Source organism: Saprolegnia parasitica, assembly GCF_000151545.1.
Source record: "Saprolegnia parasitica CBS 223.65 unplaced genomic scaffold supercont2.82, whole genome shotgun sequence".
Lineage (NCBI taxonomy): Eukaryota > Oomycota > Saprolegniomycetes > Saprolegniales > Saprolegniaceae > Saprolegnia > Saprolegnia parasitica.
Window position 1 is genome coordinate 94,732 of NW_012156476.1, and position 11,850 is coordinate 106,581.

Consider the following 11,850-nt stretch of genomic DNA (forward strand, 5'->3'; position numbering starts at 1 on the left):
ACCCTTGTGGCCGCCTCATTTGATGTGCTACGCAGCGCGCTCCCTTGCCACAGGCCGCGATGCGCCTCTCGCCTTGTGGAGAATAATCATGAAAACAAAAGCTTGGAAATTGCGAGAAAAAATCATGTCCCGTGGCTAGGTGGCGCCGTTGATGCAGGACACGATCGAGACGGTCCGCGCCGGCATGGCCTGGCTCGTCGTCCAGAGCATTCGTGGCCTCCACTTTTACGACGTCGTGTCGCTCGAGCACTGCTTCAAGCGCTTGGCGCTCGACAAGCCGGTCACGCAATCGCCACGCCGGTCACGGAGCGCTTTGTCGTTGCTTGCATGGTGCCAAGAGGCCCTATTGGATATCGTCGGGAATATATTCTAATTACTACTGCTGTATGTATATACGAGATCCTCGTGCGATGACGAGGCGGAGTCGGTTCCTAATACGCCGTGCTGCCGTTGGTGGGGTTGGTTGTCGTCGGGTGCAGGAGCTCGCGGATGCGGAGGTGCTCGTCTTGGCAGAGCTTTTCAATCTCGGCCACGTCGGCTTCTTCGTTGAGCACGTAAATCTGCTCAAACGAGTGCACGTTCTTGTCGAGCGTCGTCTTCCACGCGTCGCCGCCGCAAATACTCAAGTGCGACTCGACGACGAGCCGGTCGCCGTTGGGCAGCAGGACGCCGACGAGCACCGTGCCGTCCTCGAGCTCGAGGCCGTTGACGTCTTCGCTCGTCACGTTGTAGAGGACGCAGCGCTTGGCCTTGATCGAATGCGCCGTGACGTTGATCAAGATCGAGTCTTCGACGTCGACGGCTCCCGTCGCGACACCGCTGAGGACACTGCGCACAATGCGGCCGGTCGAGACCTTGGAGCCGAGCACGGCGACATGGTCGGTCGAGACACTCGACCCGACATCGCTCCACTGCAGCGGGTCTTGGATACCGAGGAAGCTGCGGAGGCACGAGGCCTCGGTCGTGCTTTCGGTCACGAGGCAGTTGTTCTTGAGGTACAGCTTGAGCTGGCCATAGTCCCACCAGTAGGCCGCGCTGCCGACATCGATGCAGCCAAAGAGCCCGAGCTTCTCGCGGCGCGACGTGTAAAAGCGCTGCAGCATCGACTGCATGCGCTCATAGTGGCGACGGGAGAACGCCGCCGACGTGCCCTTCTGCGCCATGACCTCGACGTACGCCGTGAGCGGCAGCGTAAACGGCATCCAGAAGTGCGGGTCCGTGTCCAGCTTGCCTTCCTTCTGCGAGAGTTCTTGCGCAAACTCGTCCAGGAGGCCCACGAGCATGTCGTGGTCGACGCTGAAGCTGCCAAGGCTCGTGCCCACGCTCTTGAGGTGGCCAAAGTCGGCGAGGAGACGCAGCGCGGTCGCGTGGCTCACCTTGTCGACCTGCGCGGCTTGGTTGTCGGCGTTGACGGCGATGAGGCCATACTTTTCGAGGCCCTTGTCGTGCCACTCTTGCGCACTCGGCATTGGCGCGAGCGTCGCAAGAATGTCAATGTGGTGCACAGGCGTGTAGTGGACGGCGGCGCTCGGAATAAAGACCTGGTCGCCCCAAAACACCGAGAGACGGCCGCGGCGCGACGCGGCGTAGACGCCCGTTTGCTTGATGACGGCCTCGAGGATCGTCATGGGCACATACGTGTCGTCAATCTTGAGCATCGCTGGCAGCTTCACGCCCGGCTTGTTGTTATTTTCCGAGCCGGGCAGCGGCGCGAGGCGCGTGCCCTTGCCCGCCGTATGGTAGAGCGCAATCGAGATGCGGCCCGCCTTGAGCTCTTCGGTGAGATCGAAGGCTGGGCCATACAAGGCCTTGCCCTCGGCGACGGCCTTTTGGTAGGCGTAGAGCGTGCCCAAGCCGTTGCCGGCGCCGCCGACCCAGTCTTCGTGGACAGTAATGACCTTCATGTCGAGCGGCGAGATGGTGCCACGCGTGGCCGTGAGGCGCTTCTGCCAGTACGCGGCCTGGAAGGGCGTCGAGCAGCAGACGACGACCACGTCGTAGCCCAGGAGCGAGTTCATCAAGCCAATGTTGGCCTCCGTCGTCGAGCTCATCGTGGCTGGCGGCTCGAAATGTGCAAATGCCACCGTCCCCACGAAGTGGCTGCGGTTACTTACCATCCCGATAAAGTGCGGATTCGACACCGCCCGTGACGTGGCGGAACGTTCGACGAACGCACTTAACTGGATGTCTAGAAACACGCCATTTTGACGGCTCATTTTACTCGTCCCAATGCACACGTCGAGACGGCGATGGAAGCGGTCGATGCCGACGATAGTCCTGCAAAAGACCCGTCGTGAGAGGTAGTAGATGCATGTAAATAGCCTTGGACGGCGCGGTCGTGCCGAGAACGCCTCGGATGCGGATCAACGGTTCAATGGGCGTAATATGGGCCCACTCTTTCATTATTTCAATGGATTTTGGCGCTGACCAATTGACACGCGGTGGGGATGACGTGGCACTGTCCAACGCGGCGCGAACCGGCGGGCGCGTCGTGCTGCCGGCAACATTGGCGCCGCCCGCGATGCTCTCCAGGACGCTATGGCATCGCCTCTACAATGTATCCACTGGTCCGGGCTCTCGACAGAGCAGCGATAGGGCGGGGTCGCGGGCGAAAAGGGACGGGAGAGGACGGGAGTCAGTCGACCGAGTCAGCCCGCCCCTTTTTCTGTGACGCACACTTGGGTGCGATTAGCCAGGGGGTTTCTCGAATTGGAGCCAATCAGCATGCTTCCTTTGTGGTGACGCCTGCGACGTGCTGGACACCAAGTGTCATTTCTACCCCACGATCGACAGGCCTATACACGGTACAATCGCGACATCCTTTCTTTCCTTCGTTACCGAGCTCACGGTAGTAGTCGTCGATCGTGCTAAATTAACGATGTGCAAATTGCAATTTGAAAGCCAGTGACGACAGCGCGGTCCTTTGATCGAGCTATTACTGCCATGACAAGAGACCACCGACTTTGCCTTTTCAAGAGGGCAAAGTCGCTGGACAGGACAGGACTGGAGGTGCTTTCCCTGGAAACCGGACCACGTGGCCAATCAAAACGAGGTGCGTAATGCCATGTGGCACTACTGGAATGAAAAAAAGCACATCACATTGGTGCGCCACGTCAGCGCCTGTCGACGTCGCCACGGATGTCCTTACAGAGACACGACGTGAGTGGCGGCCAGTGCGAGAGCCGCCAGTCGAGATTCACGACGACAAGAACGACCAGGTTTCGCGAGACCAGGACTCGACGAGAAAAAAAGCCGTGCTCGTCACTGCTCTTGGCCATATAAAGTATGCTGCTCGAGAATCGGCCCGGCGTGTCTTTGCATAGGGACGGCGATGACGATGACGATAGCTACTGCTGCTACAAGCGCCGCGCTTGTGACGCCACAGCTTTCTGCGTGCGAGAACGCCAAGAACTCCAAGGTCTTGGTGTCGCAAAGGACCACGCGCTTCGTCGTGGGCGCTACTGCCTGTGTCTCGTCCGTGGCACTGCGACCTGCCACCAAGGTGATGGATGTGGAGGGTGCCTCTTGACGACCGTCCAGGCACTCTCAACACACAAGACGAGGATGGTCCGTGTGGATGGCGTCGGTCGACAACTTTTTCTTCGCGGAGCTGTGCAAGACGCTGCTTGTGCGCGAGCTCGACTTCGAAAACAACTTGCTGGTCGTCGTCGCGTCGGCGGCGGTGCGTGCTCTTTGGGCCGTTCGTCAAGAATCTCATCGACGTCATTGAAGCGCTTTCGAACAGCTCGACCTTGCCCGAGCGTGCCTGGATTCCAAGCACCCTTTGCGACCTCCCGACAGCTCTCGCCCGCGTCTGATCACTGGCAGGAGGTTTGCGGGGCCATCGGCCGCCACCTTGGGCTTCTTGGAAAGCCAAGTGTTGTCCAACTTGCGGGCGATGTCGGAAGCGGCTGCCCCATGGTATCGTGTCAAACGTTGTGGCTTTAAAAGACGTGGGAGCGGCCCAGCTTGGAAGTGGCGCCACATCAATGGCTTGCCTCAGAGCTTGCCACGTCATTTTGAGCGAAGCGCGCGATGTGGGGAAGCGAAAGCAGTCACGGACAGGGCTACATAGAGATATGACAGGTTGTGCATACGCCTAATCAAGTGCGCACTCTAGAAGCATGCGCTTCCATAGCCTCTTTGGCCCATTTCCGTGACAAGCACGAGGAGATCATTATGCAATCACACATATAGGTGGTGAAGTCCATTCCAAGCTCCTGCGTGAGCAAGACGACTCGGTCACCGTGGCGACGACGTACCACCTAGTGACGCAGATGCTGCCAACAGTCCTTCCGCTTGCCGCGCCTGCGATCATCGGCAATCGGCCCCTCGACGATGTCTTGCCCGCACATCCGAAAGCCTCTGCAACTTCGTCGACATGCAGGGTGTCGGCGACGCACCGACGGTTGCTTCACCAGCGATAGCACGGACGCAGCGTGATCAATAATGCTAGCCGCGATCAAGCCGCACCACACCCGTCTTGTGCGAGAGCGCCAGCCTATATCAGTGAGTCGTCGGCCTCTGCAAAGATACAAGTCCTGCGCCGATTCATTAAGTGTTGGCACAGTCCAAATTCTCGAAGATGTCAAAGCCATCAACAAGTGCACATCAATAGAGTGTGGAGTGAGGCGGACGCGCAGGGCGGCGGAAGCAACCCGCATCGTCACCACGACGCGACGGCACCGGCGAGAGACGCACCTATAATGGGTATGGAGCACCCTAGGAGGCTTGTCTGTGTCGCCGCAAGGCTGCCGTCGTCGTTGCAGCAAGAGCGGGCGGCCAGGTGGACGCCAAGGGCGGCGGAAGCAACTCGCATCGTCACCACGACGCGACGGCACCGGCGAGAGACGCACCTATAATGGGTATGGAGCACCCTAGGAGGCTTGTCTGTGTCGCCGCAAGGCTGCCGTCGTCGTTGCAGCAAGAGCGAGCGCCGGTGTTGGCGCGGACGGCAAAGTGGGAACATTCATAGAAACGTATCTATGCATTGATGGAGGTTGGTTTGATACAATGGTCAAGTCACGAGTCGTTTCAGAATATAAGTTTTGAAGATCTTGTTTTTCGAACACGGCTTCGAAAAACGGGATTTCGGCCACAAGAAGCAACAATCGACGTCATGCGGGCTGCGACAGCGACGACGAAGCACGACCGCCGCTTTACGAAGAAGGCGACAGCGTACGCCGCCATTAAGGAACAACCCGTCACGCTCAGCCGCCGCCACTACCATCGAGATCGACCAGCACGTCGCGCCCCCGAGCCACGAGCACTGCTCTGCGACGACGAGCACGAGCCACAACGTCGCTGCCAACGTGAGCTCTTACACGACGGTGCTGCCGTCGGTGCGCTTCTCAACGTGCTGCCACAGCAAGACGGTGGCAAGGCGAAGAAGCTGCCAAAACCGATGGGTGCTGCACATGCAACGGAGCGCAACGACTGCTTCGTCATGGTGTCCGAGGCCGCCGCGTCGTGTCTCGCTCTCGAGAAGCGCTGGATGGACCACGAGGTGGATGCGTTTCTAGCGTCGAAGAACGTGCCGCAAGGAGCTCCGGTGCCGGCGGGTCTCTTGACAAAGCTCCGAGAGTTTCTCGAGAGGAAGGGCTATGCCATTGACAGTGCGACGTACCTCAAGACGATCGCGATCGGTCCGCGCTCCAAGAACATCACCGACGACGTCCGACGCGTCTGCTTGACGGGAGTTTTTCACGTGACGACGGTCGAGCAGAACTACGAGGCAAACGACGGCACGACGGCGCCCGGAACGACGGCGATGCAGCATATGACGTGCATCAACTCGCCGATTCCGGGTAAAACTCTGTTTTTCGACCCCGACGTCAACGGCAGTGGCAAGTGGCGCGATTTGCAGCATCTCTGGTTTGCCCCGGGTACCGTCCTGCGCAACATTCGTCGCGTCATCCGCGCCAGGGCCGTCGTGAACCTCTCGCGTGCGCGTGTGCTGCGTGTCGTCCCGCCAAAGCAGCACTAGCCACGTAGCTCGCGGGATTAATCTCTCTTTCTCAACGACTGCGGTTGGTTTTGTCTCCCTTTCTTTGGTGGCACTAGACAACACTGCGCGTTGGTCGCACGGCAGACATGTGCGATGACGCCGTCGTCAGATTGGACGGGGTGCACTTGACCACTTTTTTCTTTTTCTGACGTGGCAGTCCAGTAGGCCAGGATGCTCGACGGTGCTCGGTTTACATCGAATGACGGCACTGCTGTGATCGTGTAAGGCTGAATCAAGGTGCATAGACGTTGTTTCTTGGCATAGCGTGTTACTACACGTGTACTGGGCCGAGCGCCTACTCCAAGAGCGCAGTTCCCTCGTCCCGACCGTTTGCCGATAATAGACATATTAAATTCGGCACAATCGTCCGAACTTCTGCAAGAAGCGCGTGCTATGGAGTGTGTTATGGTCACAGAAAGCGCTTGCGACGGTGGGCGGCCAGCGCGAGCTGTCCAATGATGGCGGCCACGACGACCCCCGCGCCGTTCCACCAGTCGGGAACCGCCACATTTAGCACGAAATGCGGAAAGCGCATCCAGAGGGGAATGCAGCAGCCGTAGAAGAAGACGACCGACATGAAGAGTTGGTGCTTGGGAATGTCGTTGCGCCGGACAAAGTACCAGCCCAGTGCCTGCGCGCCCAGCTGCAGTCTACGCACGCGCGTCATCAGCTCACAGACAACATGTATCAAAAGAAATCAATGTGTCGTACGCGCCGCCAATGGAAATTCCAATGCTAAAGCCCATGTTGTTGGGGTTGTAGCGCTCGACCCATGCCGTGTAAAACCCCGCCAATGTTGAAATCCCGCCCGAGAGCATGGCTGCCCGTCCAAGGACCTTGTGCACACTGCGATAGCGCGGACCTAACCATGCTGGAGGTTGTGTCGTACGAGAAGCATCTTCGGTACCGTGGGACGGCGTGTGGAAGAGGTTCCAAATGCAAATCCACGAAATCAAACTGCATGTCACCAGATGCAGTGCGAACGCCGGGCCGACGGGGGCGGGCGTCGGCGGTGCGAGTGCGCCAAAGAGGATGCCGAGACCGCAGTAGGCCGTGAACCAAAGCGAGAGCACGGCGCTGAGAAGCCACCACAGCGATAGGTTGCCGTCGTAGAGCGCTCGGTTGAGACGGTCCGGCACCACAACCATCTCGCGCGGTGAAAGCAAAAATGGCAGGCGATTGCGAGCTCCATGCAATGCACAGACTGGTCGCTACTGGACTTCGCTGGAGCATGCTGTTCAGAAACGGCGTTGAACCGAACCAATCATGGCCACGACGACGACGACCGATCGCCAATCACGTTCTTGTCTTCGGGATGGTGCCTGTAGTCATCAATCCGTCAGGCTAAAAATGGATGTTGTTTCACTGCTCCGACGAGCAGGTATCTGATCCATGACGGCGTCAAGTAGACTCGAATTCGTCGGCGACGAGGCTACTAGTACGTAGGGATGTGGTGTGGTCCTCCTAGGCTCTGACCACTTTTTGCAACACCTTTTTGAGTCGGGTCGATCGAGCCTCTATGAGATGGACGAGACCGCGCTCAAAATCAGTTTTCTTTCGCAATAAGAACAAACAGGGGGCATAAATTAGCAGTCAAACGGCGTTGTCACACAAATTGACATCCAGGAGGCGATGGTCCGGTCACGCCCGCGACCCGTCCTACCGTTGCCAGCCGCGATGACGGCTATCGTGGTCGTCGAGCTTGGCAGCCGCACCAAGTCGAGGACAAGCGCAGGCCAAGCAACTACGGAGGTCAACGTCCCAGCGCTCTTTTCGCTTCTCCGAGATCATATCGAAGTTTAGCGCATTCAGCCCGCGTACAATGCGTCTGCGATTGGCGTCAAGGAAAACATGGGCATGGACACGCCGGACTCTTTGAATCTACGTCATGTCGCGTGTCTCCAAGACGCAATCCGAGTACTAGTACTTCGTTGATTTGGGCAGCACCAACTTTATTACCTAGTGTACATTCACGTGGAAGACCGTCCCGCGTCAGTGTGCAGCCGCGGCGACAACCTACAAGCTCGAGCTCGAGCTCTTTGAGTATGCCGCCAAGATCCAGCCGACCATTAAGCGCGCCACTGTCCAACACATCGAGGCTGTGGTAAGAGGCAATCGCACCAGTGCATTTCACGACCGTGTACGCTTGATAGATACAAAGCACGTCAACCGCACACTCAAAGGTGAATTCCTGAACCCCGCATACTACGGGTGGCGCGACTGCCAAAAACCTCCGTGAATAGCGAGCAACTCGCCTACAGCGCTACCGACATCATGACCATCAGCGATCTTTTTGAAAAGCAGCTCTCTGTTCGACGGTCGAGGACATGCGCACACGAGAACGTTCAAGGTCGAGTATTGTCGACGATCGGCAACGTCAGTGATGTCTGAATCCGAGTTGGGGTCTAGCTGCTAGTCCTAAAACGACACGAGCACCTCGTCGGATGCGACTTCTCTTGGGATACTGTAACCCGTCGCCGGCATCGACACAATCGTCCAGAGATCTGTGTGCACCATCCCAACGACTCGTATATATGTATTCATAGAGACACCGATCGATCGCACTAGACATCGTCACTCGTTTGGCGCGCGAGTTTCTCGTCTTGGAGCTTGCTTTTCTCGTCCAGAAACGCCAGCCAGCGCGCACGGCCGTCCTTGCGCACATACCAGTAGACACCCGACGCCCCCGAGACGACCAACAACACCGAGAGACCGATCGCCGCGACCACCATACCGAGCGATCCATTGTACAAGAACGTCAGACCCAGCGCGATCGCAGGCACCAGTACAAAGAGGCCACCGAGAAAGTACGCCGCGACCAGCGGAAACCGCGCACTCGCGTACCCTAACGCCCGCGCCGCCGCAAAGATGGGCGTCCGCATGATCGGAAGCGGGTAAAAGAGCAGCATGCCAAAGACGTTGAACCAAAAATGGGTCAGCGCGACGGCGACCGCGTCCGGTGACCCTGTCACGAGCGACGCCAGTAACGCTGTGACCGTCGTGCCGAGGTTGGCGCCAATCACGAGCGGGTACATTTGTTCGAGCGAAATGACACCGAGGCCGGCCATCGGCGTCAAGGTCGACGTCACGATCGACGACGACTGGACGCAAAAGGTGATGAGCGCACCGATGCCAATGTTGAGGTAGCCGTTCCAGTTGAGGACGCGCTGGATGATGGCTTGGGCCGACCCGCGCAGGAGCGCTTGCAGCGTCTTGACGAGCACGAGCAGCGACCCAATCAGCAGCACGAGACCGATCCCGAGGCAAATGCCACCAATCGCAGCACTCGAGAGCGCCCCGTCGATATACGCAGCATAGAACACACCGCCTTTGAGAAACGACGCGTCGTTGCACGCGATCGTCCCAGCCGTGACGCCTTCGATCGTCTTTTTATCAACCGCTAGCAGCTGCTTGTAGAGTGGGTGGATGACCGCATCGATGGGCGACGAGAAGAAAGTGCCAGCATCGCCGCCCGTCATGGCAATGGCAAGGTGCTCGAGCGGATGCAGAAGCATTTCGACGGGAAAGAGGACGAGGACCGTGCAAATGTTGTAGAAATCGTGGATCGTGCCGGCGGCCAACGCCAATTCAAACTGCGCTCGGTCGCCGACTTGGGCAAAGGCGACGATCGTGGACGTGAGGCACGTGCCAATGTTGGCGCCCATGGTGATGGGCACCGACTGCCGGACGCTGAGGCCACCGGCACCGACGAGCGCGACTGTGATCGACGTCACGGTACTGGACGACTGCAAAACGGCCGTAAACACCATGCCAACCATGAGCCCGACGATCGCGTTGTCGGCAAAACCAAAGGCCGCCTTTGTGTTGCAGCCAAAGAGCAGCGAGAGCGAGTCGCCGAGGAGCTTGATGGCAAAGAGGAAGCAGTAGAGTGCGGCGAGCGCGGCACACGAGTGGAAAACGCCGAAAAGAAGCCGCGACGACCGCGCCACGGGTGGTGCCTCGGTCAACGACGCGTAGGGTTCGCTGTCCTTTGGTGTCGTCGTCGTCGTCATGTGTGCTTGGAAGGTGCAAATGAAAACTGGCGAATAACGGAGGAGACACGTTTGGATCGAGCATCGCACGTGCGTGGCGACGGGGTCTGAGGACGAGGGGCGACAAGATCACCTTGTATTCAAGAGATTCGTTGGATACGAGCCCCGTACAAACCATCGAGTGATACGGAAAGACCGAATCTAGGTATACGCTTGTGTGCGATACCGCAACAAGCCAGCGCATCCCGGTGCGAGTTGAAGTCAAGTTGCACGAGACTGGATTCGGTGGGTGCGCAAGTACTGGCCAAATCTGTCGGTGGCATAGCGCGGGAATCTTGGCGGTCGACCTGCTGTGCTGCAAGTGCTCGTCAATTGTCACCACCGAGGACGCGAAATGTAGGGACACGTTGAAGAGAGACAGAGTTGGGATTGCCTTTTCCGGCTCCTTTCCGATACCCGGTAACGTTGTTTGATGCGTACTGGGATGGCATTGTCGTCAAGGTGGTGTCATTTCTTGCAAGCCACCGAGCTCGCTCGTGATCATCGGCTGTCATGTCATCAACGATGCAGTTGTTCCAGAAGATACACTATGTATCTGACATGGGATGCCCGACATGTCACGCTTACGCCCTGGTTGTACACAATGTCTATTCTGCACAAAAGCTCCACCGTCTGTTCTGGTGGACCGACGGTTTCGGTTTTACGAGCCAATCAGAACGCACCTCGTGCATCTCGCAGCCATCTCATCGACTGGCCCCACACCACTGCGCTCGTGCTATCAAAGGTCGAGAAACAGTTGATATCGGTCCTCGGTGTTATCTTGTTCCCAAGGCCATAATACGACCTCGTTGTTGTACGTTTCCGGTATTGTGTACATGTAGGTGGCTAACAAACCGTCCATACGCGCTCGCGTTGCACCCATTTCCGCAACACTATATCCACTGATTGTCACATAGAACCTCGACAGCAAAAAATAAACTATTTTGTGGCAAATTTTTTATTTAACACACTATTGTCGAAACAAGCATGAAAACAGAAAGGGAGGGTGGCATGGAGCCTAGCGGAACCGAAGGTACGAGTGCGGGTGGGCGCGGCGGAAGAGTGCAAACCACTGGGGCAAATGGTGCGAGTGGATCCGGCGCAAGCTCCAGCCAACGGGCAAGCTCAGCGCGCCGAGACCAATGCAGACCGCCCACTGCGTCGCGCTCAGCGGCGCGCAGTCGAACGCGTTGCCGCCAAACTGGACAAAAATGACTTGCAGCACGACTTGAAGGACCGAGATGGACGCATACAAGCGGTTGGTCAAGAGGCCCCGGAGCACGACGCGCTTCTCGTCGTGGATCACGCGCGCGTTGATTTCGTTGAAGAGCTGGAGAAACACAAACGTGTTGAAGACGACCGTGTAGTGCACCGAGGGCTGGCTCGGGTCCTCGGTTTCATACTTGCGACCAGACGGGATCTGCAGCAGTTTTTCGCCCTCGAGCGTCAACGTCAGCAAAATCGCCAGCTGCACCACGAGGTGCCCGAGGATGTGCTTGGTCATCTTCTTGGAGATGAGCGGCTTGGTGCGCGGGTATGGCTTGCGGTCGAGGACAGCGTTCGACGGTGTGTCGGTCGCGAGCGCAAGGGATGCAAACGTGTTCATGATGAGGTTGACCCAGAGCAGCTGGACGGCGCTTAGCGGCGTCTCTTCGAGAAAGATGGCGCCGAGCACACAGAGCGTAATCGCGGTCAGCGTGACGGTCAGCTGAAACTGGAGAAACTTGGAGACCGAGTCGTACACGTTGCGGCCCCACTTGACCGCGTTCACAATCGACTTGAAGTTGTCGTCCATCAAAAATGATATCCGAC

General features: G+C 58.0%; 5 protein-coding genes across 5 annotated transcripts; 1 reads left to right on the plus strand and 4 right to left on the minus strand.

Annotated features, from left to right (window-relative positions):
- Nucleotides 1-324: 324 nt before the first annotated feature.
- SPRG_12791 (hypothetical protein) lies at nt 325-2,070 on the minus strand. Its single transcript, XM_012351574.1, has one exon. The coding sequence runs from the start codon at nt 2,049-2,051 to the stop codon at nt 432-434; it is 1,620 nt and encodes a 539-aa protein (XP_012206964.1). The 5' UTR covers nt 2,052-2,070; the 3' UTR covers nt 325-431.
- A 3,049-nt stretch (nt 2,071-5,119) lies between these two features.
- SPRG_12792 (hypothetical protein) lies at nt 5,120-5,986 on the plus strand (the record flags this gene model as incomplete). The annotated part of the gene is made up of 1 exon (XM_012351575.1): nt 5,120-5,986. The coding sequence occupies one exon, from the start codon at nt 5,120-5,122 to the stop codon at nt 5,984-5,986; it is 867 nt and encodes a 288-aa protein (XP_012206965.1).
- A 416-nt stretch (nt 5,987-6,402) lies between these two features.
- SPRG_12793 (hypothetical protein) lies at nt 6,403-7,188 on the minus strand. Its single transcript, XM_012351576.1, has 3 exons — nt 6,915-7,188; nt 6,719-6,869; nt 6,403-6,657 (listed from the first exon to the last, which is right to left on the minus strand). The coding sequence occupies exons 1-3, from the start codon at nt 7,153-7,155 to the stop codon at nt 6,417-6,419; spliced, it is 633 nt and encodes a 210-aa protein (XP_012206966.1). The 5' UTR covers nt 7,156-7,188; the 3' UTR covers nt 6,403-6,416.
- Nucleotides 7,189-8,571: 1,383 nt separating this feature from the next.
- On the minus strand, nt 8,572-10,020 carry SPRG_12794 (hypothetical protein; the record flags this gene model as incomplete). Its single annotated transcript, XM_012351577.1, has 1 exon — nt 8,572-10,020. The coding sequence occupies one exon, from the start codon at nt 10,018-10,020 to the stop codon at nt 8,572-8,574; it is 1,449 nt and encodes a 482-aa protein (XP_012206967.1).
- A 961-nt stretch (nt 10,021-10,981) lies between these two features.
- SPRG_12795 (hypothetical protein) lies at nt 10,982-11,833 on the minus strand (the record flags this gene model as incomplete). The annotated part of the gene is made up of 1 exon (XM_012351578.1): nt 10,982-11,833. The coding sequence occupies one exon, from the start codon at nt 11,831-11,833 to the stop codon at nt 11,057-11,059; it is 777 nt and encodes a 258-aa protein (XP_012206968.1). The 3' UTR covers nt 10,982-11,056.
- Between the last annotated feature and the right edge of the window lie 17 nt (nt 11,834-11,850).